The 19,123-nt window shown below is 40.9% G+C and overlaps 1 protein-coding gene across 1 annotated transcript in view; it reads right to left on the minus strand.

Moving 5' to 3' along the window:
* The window catches only part of LOC126416666 (serine/threonine-protein phosphatase 2A 65 kDa regulatory subunit A alpha isoform), a 117,826-nt gene that overhangs the window by 30,627 nt on the left and 68,076 nt on the right, over window positions 1-19,123 (minus strand). Inside the window, exon 7 of the mRNA XM_050084465.1 lies at window positions 9,198-9,315. Within this exon, the coding sequence (XP_049940422.1) occupies window positions 9,198-9,315 (118 nt within the window). The remainder of the gene's footprint in view (window positions 1-9,197; window positions 9,316-19,123) is intronic.

Below are 19,123 nucleotides of genomic sequence, written 5' to 3' on the forward strand. Positions count from 1 at the left end.
TCATACTTACAAAATTCTTGGGGGGGCTATTGCAATGGAACTGACAAATAGACGTCATTTTATTTTATTATACACTAAAGTAGTGTTAAAAAAGCTTTTGCTTAAGGCAATACTAAGTTAGGTGTTGAGATCAATAATTGATATTGGAACTGTATGTTCTTTGTAGCTTATGACCATGATCTTTGGTCTACAACGGGTTTTCGGCCACTTGAGTGCTGGCCGCGGTTGAGTGTAATTGTGTATATAGCTTTGGCAACAAATGTGTTTTTGATACAAAGAAACTGTGGAATACTGCGTCATTTTTCGATAGTCCAGTAATAATTAAAAAACCCGCACCTTTTCTTGGACCCAGAGCAGCAAAGGAATCATCGCCAAGATAACGAGAAGCCACATGGACAACGCAGACTCAGCAGCATCAACAAAGGAGACATCACGGCCAGCTCTACTAAAGTACTATACAGCCATTAGCAACACAGTAACGGTGTCCTTATGGAGATAACTTTTCCTGCACAGTAGAGCGGGTTCGTGACAACTTGCGCGATGCTTATCTGCAGCTGCTGCTGAGCAAGGTTTCTTTGACTTCTTTGGTCCTCAACACCCTATTTCAGCCTCACCAGTTTAACTGTTCGCCTTTTGGAATCTCACCTGTCTGGAATTTACCAAAGGTATTTGGAACAGTTGATTATGGAAATTCACTGTTGCGTCAGTTATCTTCATGATATCTGGGTCACGGGCTCTACTTGGGAGAAGCATTTACTAAATCTTCACACAGTTTTCCAGCACCTCTGGAGAATGGCCTTATCTGCAAGTTGAAGTGCAGTTTTTTCTCCCCAAAGGTGCATTTTTTTAATCGTGTGCTTAGTACAGACGGTCTTGTCCCCAAAGACTGCCACAATAAGGCCACTGTCAACCAAACAGTGGACAATAACCTCAAGAAGCTCCACTATATTTTGACAGATTTCTTATGCTCAGTTCATTCCCCTGGCTGTGCACATCTGTCAGCCTCTTAACTGGCTTCACCAGAAGCGCGTTAAGTTTGTCTCGTCTGCAAACTGTCAATGGGCTTCCCACTCTCTCAAACTGTGTTTGTGCTCTGGTCTCTGTCCCACTTCTTTCACACTGGGTAATCCTATAAGCTTGGCCTGTGACATGTTCCAGTATGGCATTGGTGCATTACTGTCCCACTGGAATACGGATATCGTCTAACAGCTCATCGCTTATGTATCCAAGATGCTTTCTGTTGTGCAGCATAATTATTCACATGCGGAAAAGGAAATGCCACAAGTTATTTTGGAGGTCATGGGGCGATGTTCCTCCTGATCGCCAACCACAAGCTGTTGGTTTGCACATTTGGCCACTGCTCCAAGCTGCCAGACAGTACCGCCCACTGGCTGCAGCGGTGGGGCTCTCTTTCTCAATGCCAATGCTGCTGTGGTATTGTCTCTACCAGTGAGGCCCGATATTGAGTTTGATCTGCAGGCTCTTGTGTTCACATTGGATGATGCCTTGCAGCAAACCCTGTTGGACTTTCTATAGACAGCAAAGTCACTACCACCACAGTCACTTTCCCGGACTGCATCGGGTGCAGATCCAGTGTGGTGTGAATTTCTCCTCCATAACTGGCTCAATGATGTGCAGATGGTTCTCATTCTTGCCACTGAGGAGCACACTGCCATGCTGTCATTCCTTCAGCATTGTATCCTCACATACACCAACTGTTGCATGTGTTGCACTAGGGTATGACTCGTATGAGAGCACTCTTAAAGACATCACATCTACTGGCCTGGCAATTGATTGTGACATTGAATATGTGGTGCATTCTAGCGAGGCTTGGGCACAAAACCAGGCTGCACTGCTCCGCCAGTTCTCTCCTTGGCCAGTCCTGGCGCATGCTTGGGATGGAGTGAACATTGATTTCAGCAGCTCTTTTTCGGGCAGCATTGATGGCTGGTGGTCAATACATTGTCCACCTTTCCTGTATGTAGCTAAACTCTCTTCAATACCGCCGACTGCCACGGATAGCGCATTGTCAGTTATTTTTGCCTTTGAGGGAACCTCCAGGACCTGGTATCCGACAATGGTCAGCAATTCATGTCATGGGAGTGAGGACTTTGCGTTCACAATGGTAGACAGCATGTGTCTACCACTCCATTCCTCCCAGCTTCTGCCACTGAAGTGCAGTACTTTAGGCGCATGTTTAAGACCCAAATGAAATAGCCCGTGTCTGTCACTTCTGGTGACAATGCATTGTCGAGCTTTATGGCTGACGCCGGTCAATGGACGCAGTCCGGAGCAACGTTTGCAATGAAACCAGACATGGGGTCTCCTGTATTTGCTGCACCCGGAGCTACACTCCGCAGACCACTGTGGGCAACTGCATTTACCTTCCAGGGCTGTCGTATGGGCTTCGTACTTCGGCCAGCAGCAGTGGTGTGCCACAACGTTGTTTGTGGTGGATGTTGGGTAGGCAACAGCTGATCTACCAAGCAAGTCAGTTCCAACCGTACCTGGTGGTCTGCTGGTCAGCAGATGCATCACAACACTGTTCCATGTGAGCACTCCACTCACAGCGGCGTGCTTCCCCATTGCCCATTGCTGCCATCTCCAAGCCCTCCGTCGTCCTCCCCATTATCTGCAGCAGCAGCCTCCAGTGAAGCCTACACTTACGCTCCTAGATTTTGATCCACTCTCCTCCTCCTCCACCGACCCCCCCTCCCAATTGCTAAGGGAGTTGGCATAGCCTCCACTGCCCCCGGTGGACCCCCAGTTGCCAGTCTCGGTGTCCTTCCAGCAGAGTTGGCATTGCCTCCCATGTTGGTTGGTTCACTGTCCGATTCTCCAGGGATCTGTCTGTTCATTTTCAGCCTTATGTGGCCTTTTCTGGGGATGAGGGTTTACTACATAAACTAGCAAAGACCAGATGGAAGCAGATGAGCTGGTGTGGGGAGTGCAGCAGTATAGTGCGGAAAACTGCCATCTATGCCACATATGACACACAGTAGGGGCAGACTCACTGGTGGAGTTGTTTACCTGTTGGTAGCAGTAGTCCAGGTGGGCTAAAGTGCGCGTCATTTATGTTGGCGGCCGAGTTTAGGTTTGTTCTGTGCATCTGACGTCACAAAACAGCCAATGAACAGAGAACGACGTTGCCAGATCTCAACTGCAGTGCGTGGACGAGTGTCTTCAGTATTAGAAACATTCAGTCATAAACAAAGAAATAGAACAAAAGCGATGTCTTGATAGCAGACTTTCTTTTATAGAAAGTTTGGAAAAAGCGTTCTTTATACCAATTGCTTCATATTCTATTAATTAATTAAACCAAACAAGCAATAAGACTCCTAATTCAGGCGATAGGAAGGAAAGGTGTTTGTATCAATCTCATGAACCGCTTTTTCGCACTAAAGAAGAGTGGTAATTGTTTATTTCCTATTGTACTTCGACGAAGCGTGAGTAAAATTCATAGTCAAACCAAAAGTGTTTGTTAGTATTTTGCGTGAGCTGTTAGACTCCTCACTGTGTCTTGTAGGCAGACGATCTGCATTAGCGTAATGGTTAAGGTGTTGGACTTCTACGCGAAAGGTTATGAGTTCAAACCTTGTGCGGAGCTTGATATTTTAATTATTTAAAAACAATATCGAAGTGCCTTACTTCATGAATTATATTTGTTTGAATGCAATTTTTTGATATTTCTAGTGCTTTGTCTCTTCATAAACCCTTTCGCTGCTGCAGACACGTGCTCCCCGCATTCCGCGCTGTGCGCAATTTTGTCATCACTGCACCGCTCGCCTGTGCAGACACATGGTGTCCCACTGTTTTGACACACTTATCATTCGATTTCACAAAAACTATTTGGCCCAAAAATCTGATTTTTACACGTCTTCTTGACTGATACCTTCCCCCACAAATGACTTAATTTTGTTTCGATGTTCAACGCAGTTATTATGCAGCATTAAATGTAGTAAACCATTGCACGAAATTTTGAAGAGTTTGCAGAGGTAGAAGTCCATACCGTATACTTTCCGTATGGTCGATTTTAGCTGTCACAATCTTGAGAATGAAATGTGGACAAGATAACTAAATTTCATATAAAATTTACTGTGTAACAATATCTCATTTAATTTAAGTACCACATAGGTGTCGTATGTAATATTGAGAAATATTCCGTCTTTCGCGACTGTAATAAAAGTTTTATTTACACCGGACGCGTTTGGCTTTATTTTAAAGCACTTCAATCAATGATAGGTATGGCACATACACAATGGTACTCATGTTCTCTTAATTGTTTTTGTTCCACAGTCGCAGTTTCACCAAAGGTACTGAAATATATTCCTCTTCTGCAACTGTAATAAGCGACTTATTTAGACCAGATGCGTTTCTCTCTTTTGAAGCATCTTCAGTGGACAGTATTTTGCCTCCTCCATTGCCAAGTCACCTTTCATAGTTTTGTGCTGCGGTAACACAATATTCAACGTTTGTGTTGGCTGATCAGTGTTTTAGCAAATAAATGATGTTTGTGTGTGCCACACACAAAAATTATATTTGACATAGCTGAGAGCACTTCACTGATAGACGGTATACTCAAGTCCTAATGTTTTTGTAAGTCCACAGTTTCGTTTAATGTATTTTGTCTACTTCCTTTTGATTCATTGAAGTGCTTTAAAATAAAGCCAAACGTGCTCAGTGTAAATAAAACTTTTGTTACAGTCGCGAAAGACGGAATATTTCTCAATATTACATACGACACCTATGTGGCACTTAAATGAGATATTGTTATACAGTAAATTTTATATGAAATTTAGGTATCTTGTCCACATTTCATTCTCAACATTGTGGCAACTAAAATCAACCATACGGAAATATACGCTATGGACTTCTACCTCTGCAAACTCTTCAAAATTTCGTGCAATGGTTTACTACATTTAATGCTGCATAATAACTGTGTTGAACATCGAAACAAAATTAAGTCATTTACGGGGGGAAGGTATCAGTCAAGAAGACATGTAAAAATCTAATTTTTGGGCCAAATAGTTTTTGTGGAATCGAATGATAAGTGTGTCAAAGCAGTGGGAACACCATGTGTCTGCACAGGCGAGCAGTGCAGTGAGAAAATCGTGCACAGCGTGGAATGCAGAGAGCACGTCTTTGTAACAGCGAAAGGGTTAATGCGGCCGTGGTGGCTTTACTTCATGAACTGCGCGCTCCCCCCTAAACGTAAGCTTGCAAACTAGCTATACTATGGCACTGCTTCTATTGGCGCGTGCGTCGTGTGCAACTGGCAACGCAGCAGTCTCCCGCATCTGGGCGGGCATGCGTGAGCCGCCAAGATAAAAGAATTGAACTATAGTGCTTACTTGGTGTTCCATCACTATGGATCATCACCTAGAATATCATGTCGTGTGTTGTGCCAATCGCTCAGGCATTAGTCATCCTCCCTAGTCACGCACCACATTCTTCCTGTGCTCATCTCTACAAGGGTTTGGACACATTGCTTCCCGTAGATTGACTAGCATGGCAAGTTTGTTTCCATCTCGCAGGGTTTTGTTACCTGGCAGTCACTGAACCACCACTGGCCCAGTGAAGTATCCATCCCCATCACATAGTGGATTGTCATTGTCACACCTATGTAAATACTGAAGCTTGTGAAAACAGTGGGAAATTTATAATTATGATAACAGAAAAGAGGGTGTGAATTACAACAGGGGAAGTAGGACATTTGAGGAGTGCGATAAAAATGTCCAACATTGCAAAAATGTTAATTCTGAAAACATAAAAGCAGGTTTACACTATACACTGTTGCCATTTTTTCTCCCAAATTATTCTGTTCACTAATTCTAGACTTCTGAATACCTTCTCCTCTACTTCACTTTAACTATTTCTTACATCTCTTACGAGTGGACTCTCTTTTTACAAATCTTCTGGTCTCGTATATTTAAAATCTTAAAGGCAATCTTCACTCACAGCCTGGTTCCCCTTCAAACAATGCCCCTCTTTAAAACAACAACAGCTACCAATGCCAGTCTCATCATTAAAGTTTTATCTTTATATCCCGTAAAGATATGATCTGGCCAATTCACAATGAAATCAAATAGGCCGGATTGAAAAATCCACTATTTGATGGAAGAGATGTTCAGCAGTGTCTCTCAATAAATAAAATCTTTGTTTTGGTGCCTGGAGAATTTTCTTTTATGGGCATTAGGCTATGGTCTGTGCCTCACATTTCGTCTCCTAAAGCTGAAGATGTCATCAGAGGCTATAACAGGGTGTATACGTGGACGAGGCAAAAAAATTCCAGGATTTTTCCCGGTTAAAAATACACTTTTTCCGTGATAAGTGCAGGATACTTTTCCTCGGAGCTGTAAAACTTGTCAATCCTTCGAAGGGTTAAGGTTTCATGCACTGGCTTGAACTTCCCGGCACATTAGTAAACAGCTGTGAGTGGGGGAGGGGGGAATTTGATGTGCAGCAACAAGTACACTGCATATTGTCATATTACAAAGGTATAAATTCCAGTTCCACCAAACATAGCACATTAGTTTCCGAAGCATTGAAATCGAGATTGCGATGCGCTTTTGTAAGTCAATCATAGCTCGTGTCACATGATCTCGCCAGCCAATAAAAGCACATATTCTGAGCATAGGAACATGTGATGTAGTCAGTCAACAGCAACAACACTGTTAAGTAGCGTGAATATAGAAGTATGAAAAGTTAATGGTTTGAATTAATATACAAAAGTGGCTACAAGAAAAGCTAAGCTTTCACATATAATACTGGTCTCTAAGATCAATTAGCCACCAGAAAAGCTAAGCTTTTTCACGTATAAATTGGTCTTTCTTTACGTGTGTTACACTTCAAGATACACAACACAAATGTATCAGTAAAATTTTAAGTTTTAAACGAGAGTCAAACGCTATACGATTTAAGAAATTCATAGCACAGTCTCATATGTAACATAATTCATCTGACGTAAAAGGAAATTTACATTGAAAGTGGTGCTTTTCAAACCACCATTCGCAATATTCTCCCGCGAGCTATTAGAAACAGGTTTGTTTCAGCACTTGCCATTGATAGCCAGAAAACAGTAGTTACTGCCCGTGCCCAGCTATGACGATGTAGGAAGCCTGTATGTTCATATGTTTAAAGCATGAAGAGAACTTACATTACATAATAAAATAAACAGGACATCAGATGATACTCCAAAAGCATGGGAATTTCACAAACCATACTAAAATATCCAATTCCGCTTAAAGTGTACATTCATATGTCCAGATTCACAATGAAGTGGGCCCCAACCTGATATTAAGCTTTCTAGTGTGGTTTTTGGGTTGTAAATTTTCTTTGAGTACCAATATTGCATTATCTCGTGTTTGGATCTTTATTATCAATAATGCCATACGTGCCAGAAGATGAAAACAAGCACTTGAAATCCAGCAAACAGTTGAAACTAGTCAATAGCCTGGAACGAAACATTTTGTTTCAAATAAATTGACTGCCTCAGCTCAAAAGATTAATAACAGCCAAATTTCTTTAGCAAACCGACGAACTTCACCATTCTGCAAGGTGATTAATGCTTGACTGTTGAAAACCTGGAAATAAAATAAAACCAAAAAAACTGAAACGAGTAACATATTTTAGCCTTCCATAATTATGTGAATATATTTTAATTCAACTGATGGCTCCTGGCCACAGAAAACCATTTTGTTTTTATTTGACGTGATAGCTGTAAACGAAGAGGAAACAGCACACGTGCCACAAAATTTTTTTACGGGTAGCATCTGACTGCTTGCTACAGCCGATACGCCCAACAGCCACACTTCAAGTAGCCAGAAGCGGGAGAATGTACTGTTCATACGTGGTCAACTGCGCAGGAGCATGAGCCGGTTGGCATCTGCTCTAACGAAGCTAACGTAAACAATTGTGATGTCACACTGATCGCGAGCAGTTTGCTGTTATGAAGTACTGCATAGTCTTTCGTCCGAATGCCTTTAGCACATTTTTCTGTTGGCAGACACTTGGATGTGCAGTTTGTTTAATTGTAAATGGCGCATTTCCTTTGCAACTTGTGTTTTACTTTATTTTTTTCCTCTCGTTTATGTTTTATTGCTACAATATAATTCTGCAGTAGTGGGGTAGAGTAATATTCTTTTTTAGACAATCAGTTGTTAGCAATCAAAATTACAAAAATTTAATTGAAAACTAAAACACTGTAAAATTCCTGGAATTCTAAAAAATTCCCATGTTTTTCCCAGTTTTCTCCCTGATGAAAAAATTCCCGGGTTTTTCCCGGATCTCCCGGGGTGTATACATCCTGTATAAAGGCTCAGATGGCGTTTTCAAACTTAAACACGCTCAGCAAGCTGAACTGTTTACATATATCCACACACAGGTCAGTCCACAACATCATTAGACTGCTGCCAAAGATCGTGGAATCATGCCAGTGTGTGTTATGGAGCTTGCAGTCAGGAAGAGTTTTAGCTGTTTGCTTTATTCAGCACTACCCATGCCACAAGTTGTCCAGTTTCAGTCATCATTTTTTGTAAAAGTTGTTTTTGTGCTTTGGAATTCCAGCATCCTGAAACAGTTCCACTTGCTGAGCAAGTACAGGTCTGAAATGGCTATCCATGTCTTAATGGCCTCTGACAATTTCCCCAGCATTAAGAAACTAGGCAACAGCATTAGCAGGCAAAACAACAACAGGCACAGAAATAGGCCTTGAAACAAAGTCCATATTAGAAAAACCTTAAGGGATGCAAATACTGGCCATGAAAGCCTGCACTGTATAATCTCTATTACAGTGAATCTTGTGTGTGTGTGTGTGTGTGTGAACGCGCGCGCGCGTGTGTGTGTGTGTGTGTGTGCGCGCGTGTGTGCGCGCGCGTGTGTGTGCGCTCTCTCTCTCTCTCTCTCTCTCTCTCTCAACTTTAGCTTAATACCTATTCCACGAAGTGTGTGATGGTATTCCCTGAGCAATCTCCTGGCTACCATGAAGATGACTGTATTTACAGATGCATAAGTACAACTGACACAGAAGTATGTATATTAAATAGTAAGTCTTTTTTCTGCCAAATAAAGAGGTCAATGGTTTTGTTGGCTTAGAGATAGTAGCTCGCTTTCTCCCTGCTAAACAGCAAGCAACTCTACTACAAAATAACTTCATACAACATATTTTAAGGTTAATAAAATAATAATTTTATTCGTACCTGCTGAATACCAATAACTTCATTCACACAATCCAAATTTGAAATAATATTGAGTCTCACTTCTGAACATTCATCCTTAAGTTGTGATAAGAACAACGGAAGGAGATGCTCTATTGTGCTGAAATGGAAAAAACCAATTACTTTAAAGACTCAACACTTTAAAGCCACAAAGAATTAATTGCTAAGTTAAATTGCTACCAAAAAATTAAGAATAACGTCAGGTGCACACAAAATTTAAAAAAACTAATAGTTATCACTAATAATGAAAGCAGGTGAGGAAATTTAGCTTCAACATGAAAACATAGAAACTTTCACAACAAAACACTATTACTTTTTAATTTGATAAAATAGTAAATTTTATTCAAAATAAATCAGTTAAGTTCCATCTAACAACTTAAATTGCAAATAAAACCAGTAGTAATATCACATGTCCTAGATTAAGTCAACCATCCAGTAGCAAGCCCCGTAGCATTCCTTGGCACAGTACATAGAGAAAGTTCGATCCTCAAATACAAGTTGGCCATCACTTGCACAAGTCTTCAACAGAGCATACACAGAGCAATTAACTACAAAGAATCAAGACACTTACGAAAGAAAAAGTTAATTTTTATTGTTATATGGGCAGCTGCTAAGATTGTCAAAATGCCTATACCCTATCACATTATTCAGAAAGAAGATAATGGATCAAAAGAGTGATCAAATAATCCCTTACAGTTTACTGCTGTGAAGATGTGAGACTACACTTCTGGAAGGGGTTGATACTTGAAAGAGAGCAACATAACTTGTTAGAATATACTTCTGGAAAAGGTTGATACTTGACGAAGAACAATGTAATATTAAATCAATCAAGTTATTTTCATGCCTTTGGCATTTCTCACTGCCATGAGTGAAAATTGCCAACTACTAACAATGGGAAGACATTATCCTCATAAGGTTGATGCTGCAGTCTGGAAATTTCCAGCATGGGCTGAGTCAAACCTCTATAATAGGGATGAGGAAGGTTAAGTATAGAAGGACCCCCTCCATCTTTTCTGCAAGTATCCTCCACTCATACCCTTGTTGTTCCAACCATCTCAGAATTTCTGATATATTCAAGGACAGCAAGTAAAGTACTGGAGACAGTTTCAGGTGGAATTAGCAAAAGGAAGTTTTGTGACCCAGTGGGAATGGTCAGTGGCAGTATTTCACAATACTGCAGCATGACCAAGGCAGATATAAATTTAACACATTGGCCACTCCCAGCTAATATGCTACCATTGGCCAGTACACAATGACATCACCAAGGAGACAGTAGTACTACATACCTAAATTCAGTTACACTAAGCAGTGACCATGCTGATATTCCCCAGTATATTTTTATTCCAATCATAAGCATAAGCTCTGGTACATTTTAAAATAACTACTGCTCTCATTATCAAGCTGGAAGTGATGTATAATACCAGGATTAAAAATAGAATGAGATTGCTCAAAGTAGCAGAACACTGTACATTCCGGTTTTACTGTCTTTTGCAGTTTCATACATTTACCTTTTACAACAATTATCAAAAAAGCATGAAGAAACAACATAAAGCCAGCCCTGCTCTCACAAGCAGAATGGGGGGGGGGGGGGGGGGGAGAAAAGAAAATGTTTGCACCAGACGCACTGCACATATTAACAAACAACGGTGATGTTACTTTAAACGATACTTGCAAAAATATGATGAAACTAACAATGTATTCAATTGAATATAATAGACGGTAACATTCCACGTGGGAAAAATATATCTAAAAACAAAGATGATGTGACTTACCAAACGAAAGCGCTGGCAGGTCGATAGACACACAAACAAACACAAACAGACACACAAAATTCAAGCTTTCGCAACCAACGGTTGCTTTGTCAGGAAAGAGGGAAGGAGAGGGAAAGGCGAAAGGATGTGGGTTTTAAGGGAGAGGGTAAGGAGTCATTCCAATCCCGGGAGCAGAAAGACTTACCTTAGGGAGAAAAAAGGACGGGTAGACACACACACACACACACACACACACACACACACACACACACACACATATATATATATATATATATATATATATATATATATATATATATATATATATAATGGAAGGAAACTTCCACGTGGGAAAAATTATATATAAAAACAAAGATGAGGTGACTTACCGAACAAAAGCGCTGGCAGGTCGATAGACACAGTCTATCGACCTGCCAGCGCTTTTGTTCGGTAAGTCACCTCATCTTTGTTTTTTTTATATATATATATATATATATACAGACACAAGCAGACATATTCAAAGGCAAAGAGTTTGCCTTTGAATATGTCTGCTTGTGTCTGTATATGTGTGGATGGATGTGTGTGTGTGTGTGTGCGCGCACGCGCGCAAGCAGGTGTATACTCGTCCTTTTTTCCCCCCCTAAGGTAAGTGTTTCTGCTCCCGGGATTGGAATGACTCCTTACCCTCTCCCTTAAAACCCACATCCTTTCGTCTTTCCCTCTCCTTCCCTCTTTCCTGATGAAGCAACCGTTGGTTGCGAAAGCTTGAATTTTGTGTGTAGGTTTGCGTTTGTTTGTGTGTCTATCGACCTGCCAGCGCTTTCGTTTGGTAAGTCACATCATCTTTGTTTTTAAATGTATTCAATTGGATAGACAAAAAATTTACTAACCAAATGGCGTCAGAACACACACATAAAAGACTGATGTGATTGGCAAGCTTTCAGAGCCAGAGGCTCCTCCTTCAGGCAAAAGGATTGATGGGGAAGGAAGAAGGGTGAAGGAAAAGGACTGGAGAGGTCTTAGGAAAAGGGGTAGATTTTGGGAAAGTCATCCAGAACCATGAGTCAGGTGAGACTTACCATACTGTACAGTACCTGTGGTCCTGGGTAACTTTCTCGAAATCTACCCCTACACCTCACCAATCCTTTTCCTTCCTCTTTAACGCTTCTGCCTGCAGGAGCCACTGGCTCCGAAAGCTTGCCAATCACAACAATCTTTTATGTGTGTGTTCTGTGGCCGCTTGGTGAGTAGATTTTTTACCTACCCAATTAAATAATTTTATCAATAATTGATTGTTTTCATTGTTACAACAATTTATTCAGTCATTCAGACCATGGAGATGCAATAATGTATGACCTATATTTCCTAATGGATGAATCAAGTAGCATTACAGCACTTTCTTTGGCAACTCTGGAGTCCAACAAGAGAGCCCAATTGGTGCCCACAGTTGGGGCAGGCATAAACCATACAAAAGAGGAGTAAGATAAGCTTGTCTACATGCTCATTTCATTTCACAGTTAGATTGTTGAGCCAGTTGCTGTCTTGAAACTTGTGCCATCCTTTACGAGTTTTCTGCACCTGCTGTTGTCTTCAGCAAGCTCCTCCCATTGGCCATAATCCACTTTAAATGCATTCATATCGCACTTGTCATAATCTTTAAAGGTCTTCCACAGGGGCTCTTGGTATGTGCAATCCCACTAAGTTGTGTGTGTCGGGGAAGGCGAGAGTGGTCCATATAATGCAACTGTCTTAGCCTCACAGATGACGTTCCTTAAGAGTGGCGGCGTTGCTCAGTAGCTTCACAGCATTCGAGGCCACCTCATTTCTGATGTGGTCCCTCCGTGTTATGCCTAAAATGTTCCTTAAGCACTGCAGATGGAAATTGTTGAGTTTACATTCTGTTTGGTGCATGATGTCCAGATCTCAGCACCACACAAGAGGGTGCTCACCACACATGCTTCACAGACAAACATTTTTGTGGTCACTTTAAGGTGTTTGTTGCCCCATACTCTTTGAAGGAGCTTCCCGAAAGTGTTTGCAACTTTGCCAATTCTTGTGTTTATTTCATCATCAACAGAAATAACTTCTGAGACCAGCACATCAAGGTAGCAGATTTGTGGACTACATTCAAGAAGGAGCCATCTAATCTTATAGCAGGGACATCTGTGCATTCTTGCACCATAATCACAGTCTTCTTTACATTCACAGACATAAAGCAGAGCTTCCACACAGCAGCAAACTTGTCCATAAGCCTTAGAAAGTCAACTTGAGTATGTGCTATGAATGCCGCATCATCAGTGAATAAAAAATTACTTACAAATAAGTCCTCACAATGGCCCTTGGACCTGAGTAACGAGATGATGTAAACTTCCCCCATCAGCCCTGGTATATAAATGGATACCCAGGTTTGTTTTGCTGAAAGCTGCTTTGAGAAGCAACAAAAAGAATATACCACACAAGGTAGGGGTCAGAACACGGCCTTGATGAACTGCTCTTTGCACAAGAAAAGCATCTGATGTGCTTCCTCCAAATATTACACCACACTCCATATTGCCATGAAAAGTCCTGATCATCTTTTGAGAGTTTTGGAAGACTCCCTATCTACACTAGCATAGCATACAGTCCCTCCGTGTCGACTATGTCAAATGCCTAATTTAGGTCAATAAAACCAATTAACAATGGGGTCCTCTGCTTACAGCATTTTTCCTGAATTTCTTTGAGTGTGAAGCTCACATTGGTAGTAGATCACTGAGCACAAAACTCACAATGGGATTCATTGTATACAAGATCGAAAAGCCTCTCCAGTATGCCTAGTGCCACATGGGCAAAACCTTTCCCAATGATACTCAGTAGCAGAATTCCACAGTAGCCTTTACCTACGTAGAGTGATGACAGCATCACACATATCATGGAACACGGTACCCTCAACCCAACATTTCAATAAAAGGTTGGGAAGAGCAGAGTCAGTTTCGTAAATTCTGTGTGGATGTTGTCTTTAGTAGGGAATTTGCCAAACATAAGCTGCGAAACACCTCTCTGAAGCTGCTCCTTAGGAGGCATGGCCACTGGCTCATGGCAAGCTGACGACGAATTGCTCCTATTGTTTTTGGGCTGGTGTTGACCTGATGTGAACAGAGGTAGCCACAGTGTGCCACCCATCACTGCAATTGTCAATTACAATCTGTGATAACTGTTCCACTGATGATCTTAACTGTGGCAGTAGGTATAGGCCTGATAGCAGTTTTGATACCCAAATACACACCACTGATATTTCCAGCATCGACACACTTCTGCATACTTGTGCAAAGTTTCTTGTATGTGCTAATGCAGTTACAGAATGTGTGCTGAATGACAGTCTTTGCTCTGCTTAGGTTCCTACACGAAGTGTGCAAGGGTTTGAATGCCAGTTGACAGCTGCCTTATGCTTAGAATAAAAGAAGGGATTTCAAGACATTACTGCATCACTATTCTCAAGGTACCAATCCAAGGAATTAGCTTTCAAAGTACCAAACACAGTACTGGTCGTTAACGGTAAGAATGGACTTTATTTTCAGCCAGTCTTCAGTGATGGCTGCATTTAGGTCCCAGGTGTCAACTTCTTCCCGAACTACATAACCAAATATTTCTACAGTTTCGGCAACAGAAGAGATGTTGAATTAAATTGATGAAAGGAGAAAATACAAAAGTGCACTAAATGAAGCAGACAAAAAATGAGATCGACAGGAAGTGCAAAATGGCTAAGCAGAGATGGCTAAAGGACAATTGTAAGGATGTAGAGGCATATATCTCTAGGGGTAAGATAGATAACTGCCTACAGGAAAATTAAAGAGACCTCTGGAGAAAAGCGAACCACATGTATGAATATCAAGAGCTCTGATAGAAACCCAGTTCCAAGCAAAGAAGGGAAAGCAGAAAGGTTGAAGGATTATATAGAGGGTCTATACAAGGGCGATGTACTTGAGGACAATATAATGAAAATGGAAGAGGATGTAGATGAAGACGAAATGGGAGATACGATACTGCGTGAAGAGTTTGACAGAGCACTGAAAGACGTAAGACAAAATAATGCCCTAGGAGTAGACAACATTCCATTAGAACTACTAATAGCCTTGGGAGTGCCAGCCATGACAAAAACTCTACCATCTGGTGAGTAAGTAGGCTGAGACAGGTGAAATACCCTCAGACTTCATTACTAACACGAATTCTTTACAGATGAATGGAAAAACTGGTAGAAGCAGACTTCAGGGAAGATCAGTTTGGATTCCGTAGAAATGTTGGAACACGTGAGGCAATACTGACCCTATGACTTATCTTTAGAAGACAGATTAAGAAAAGGCAAACCTATGTCTCTAGCATTTGTAGACTTAGAGAAAGCTTTTGACAATGTTGACTGGAATACTCTCTTTCAAATTCTTAAGGTGGCAGGGGTAAAATACAGGGAGCGAAAAGCTATTTACAATTTGTACAGAAACCAGATGGCAGTTATAAGAGTCGAGGGGCATGAAAGGGAAGCAGTAGTTGGGAAGGGAGTGAGACAGGGTTGTAGCCTAACATCAATGTTATTCAATCTGTATATTGAGCAAGTAGTAAAGGAAACAAAAGAAAAATTCGGAGTAGGAATTAAAATCCACAGACAAGAAATAAAAACTTTGAGGTTCGGCAATGATATTGTAATTCTGTCAGAGACAGCAAAGGACCTGGAAGAGCAGTTGAACGGAATGGATAGTGTCTTGAAAGGAGGGTATAAGCTGAACATCAGCAAAAGCAAAACGAGGATAATGGAATGTAGTTGAATTAAATCGTTTGTTGTTGAGGGAATTAGATTAGGAAATGAGGCACTTAAAGTAGTAAATGAGTTTTGCTATTTAGGGAGCAAAATAACTGATGATGGGCGAAGTAGAGAGGATATAAAATGTAGACTGGCATTGGCAAGGAAAGCGTTTCTGAAGAAGAGAAGTTTGTTAACATCGAGTATAGATTTAAGTGTCAGGAAGTCGTTTCTGAAAGTATTTGTATGGAGTGTAGCCATGTATGGAAGTGAAACGTGGACGATAAATAGTTTGGACAAGAAGAGAATAGACGCTTTCGAAATGTGGTGCTACAGAAGAATGCTCAAGATTAGATGGGTAGATCACATAAATGAGGAGCTATTGAATAGAATTGGGGAGAAGAGGAGTTTGTGGCACAACTTTACTAGAAGAAGGGATTGGTTGGTAGGACATGTTCTGAGGTATCAAGGGATCACCAATGTAGTACTGGAGGGCAGCGTGGAGAATAAAAATTGTAGAGAGAGACCAAGAGATGAATATAATAAGCAGATTCGGAAGGATGTAGGTTGCAGTAGGTACTGGAAGACTAAGCTTGCAAAGTATATAGTACCATGGAGAGCTGCATCAAACCAGTCTCTGGACTGAAGACGACAACGACAACGATCTTGAATATGGCCATAAAAATTCTCTTTGCAGAACATGCATACACCATATATCTTTATTATTTGTGCAACTTCACATTATTTGAAACATCAAATTACTGCTTTGATATCACATGGAGTAAACACAGTGAACACCTATTAATAATGTAAACTGATTGTAATAACTATGTAAGTGCTGTGCTAATTCAAGGATATTATTCTCCTGTTGCAGACAATAAATCAAGAATATTAAGCTTTTGTGCACAGTTCTTCATATGAGGAAAGATTGGGAAGTAATGCACAATAATTTTACCTACTTTTTTACAGTCACCAATATTCTCAACATATTTCTCCCATCCCAGTACCAGTTTCAATATGCACTGTTCTTAGAAGTCCATTCGGTTGGAGTACAGCTATCTGAGGACTGCTTCCACATCTGTCACAAAAGTGTTGGCCAGCCAGGAGTTTCTTCTTAGGACCAAAAAGATTAAAGTCTTGTCTGGACTGTATGGTGGATGCTGGGGCACCTCCTACCAAATTCTGTTATTTTCTTCCAAACAGGTGCAGCAATATGGGGGTGAGCATTGTTATGAAAAAGTTTGACACTGTCAGCATTAGTGTCGAGGCGTTTGTTACAAAGGATATGACACAACTTAATGAAAGTTTTAATGTAGGCTGAAGCATTCACAGTGGTCCCAGTAACACACCATGCATATCTCAGGAAACTGTTACAACCACTTCCGTAAGAGACTGAGTCACTCTGAATTTTTCTCATACTGGAGAACCAGAAAAATTTCTTCCACTCCACAGAGGCCTCCTTGGTTTTGGGTGTGTAGTGGTATGCCCATGACTGATCACCAGTGACTATTCAGAAAGTCATGTCATTCTGTGGTGTAATGCATTAACTGGTCCAAGCTTGTCATCATTCGCTGGCCCGAATTGTTGTCTATCAGGTTCTTAGGCACCCAGCAAGCACTAACTTTACAAAATTTTGTGTTGTGAAAACTACTGTAACCCACACCACAGGAAATGTTTAACCACTGCGATAAAGTTTGGAATTGTACACACTGATCGTTCAGAACTGCTGCCTCAATGGAGGAGTGTGGCTACCGTATTTACTCGAATCTAAGCCGCACTTTTTTTCCAGTTTTTGTAATCCAAAAAACCGCCTGCGGCTTAGAATCAAGTGCAAAGTAAGCAGAAATTCTGAAAAATGTTGTTAGGTGCCGCCGCAGCTAACTTCTGCCGTTGAATATATGTAGCGCTACACAGGCATGCTTTGCAGGCACAAAGATAAATACTGGCGCCAAAACCTCTGCGTCAGTATAACAAAAAAAAGAGAGAGAGAGAGAGAGAGAGAGAGAAGAAGAAGAAGAAGAAGAAGGTGTAAGACGAGCTTTTTTCTCCGCCCCGAGTTTTGACCACTGCATTTTCCTACATTATCCAACGAAATAAATACAAATTCCGTGTTGTTCGTCTTCGAATGTAGCAGCACTTCAATGTACTACGAAAATCCGACTGGCGAGACTATTTGGGATGTGTGTCAATATGGCCAACTCTACGTTCTAAATACTTTCCTACCTGTGAGAAGAGATGGTTGCTAATAGTAACTTTTATGAATTGCGAATCGCATGCAGTGTTCTCTTCAACATAAAAATAATACGAATATAAACATTTTTCCGTGTATTCTTTCGTGTTTGCTGCTATCTCATTTAAATCCTGTCTGCCTAATAACCTACGGAACTAGTGTGAGACAGCGGCAAATGCGGAAGAATATACATATCATGTCATGTTTATATTCGTATTATTCTTATGCCTAATAGTGATACAATCAGAAATGAAGCACGGCAATTGACTGGATTTTTAAATCTAAGATGACTAATTTCTGTGCAGAATGTAATGTACAAAAGAGGCGTCTGCAAAGATTTTCAAACGTAGAAAAATTTCAGTTAAACTTTCGTTCAGAACATCTATCATACGCAGTCTATTATTTGGTTCTTGTTGATCATTATCAAAGAAAGCAGCAGTGTAAGTAACAACAAATAGCAGTCTCTTGCCATTGTTTCGCTAATGAGACAATTCCTCTTTTTTTTTATTGTAAGCGGCGGTAGCGCGCACAAAAGCAAGCCATGCCACGAGCGGCGACAGGTCGAAACGCTTATTATCAGAATGCGACAAACAATGCGTGACACAGTACAATAATGCATTTTCAGCCTAGAGTGATGTAAACACCTATAACAAAAGAGAACGGCACGTATCAGATCAAAGAAAAATAAGCAACCGATTCAAACCAGATGAAGCACGCCTGACGCATAGCAATGGCTACCTGGTAAAGCTTAACTGCTAAGCTTACGACTCGAACCAAATTACTGTAGCTGTACCATCATTTATTCTACCTAAATTGTGTCTCATATTACAATAGACCAACTTTGTTTCGATTTGGAGGTGCGGCCTAAAACTTTTCTCTCCCCTTGAATTTCAAGTCCTAAATTTCAGGTGCGGCTTAGATTCAGGACAATTTTTTTTCCTTGATTTCGAGTCATTTTTCAGGTGCGGCTAAGATTCGAGTAAATACAGTAATCACTAAGGGTCACATGGCCTTCTTGGGAGAATGCACACAACCTGGAGACATCACTATGGTCCATACAGTCGTCCTCATACACACCATGCATGTTCCTGTGAATTTCACTCTATTGATGTTCTTTGACTCACAAGTATTGAACCACACTCTGCTGCTCTTCCCAAGT

This window comes from Schistocerca serialis, chromosome 8, assembly GCF_023864345.2.
Source record: "Schistocerca serialis cubense isolate TAMUIC-IGC-003099 chromosome 8, iqSchSeri2.2, whole genome shotgun sequence".
Taxonomy (NCBI): domain Eukaryota; kingdom Metazoa; phylum Arthropoda; class Insecta; order Orthoptera; family Acrididae; genus Schistocerca; species Schistocerca serialis.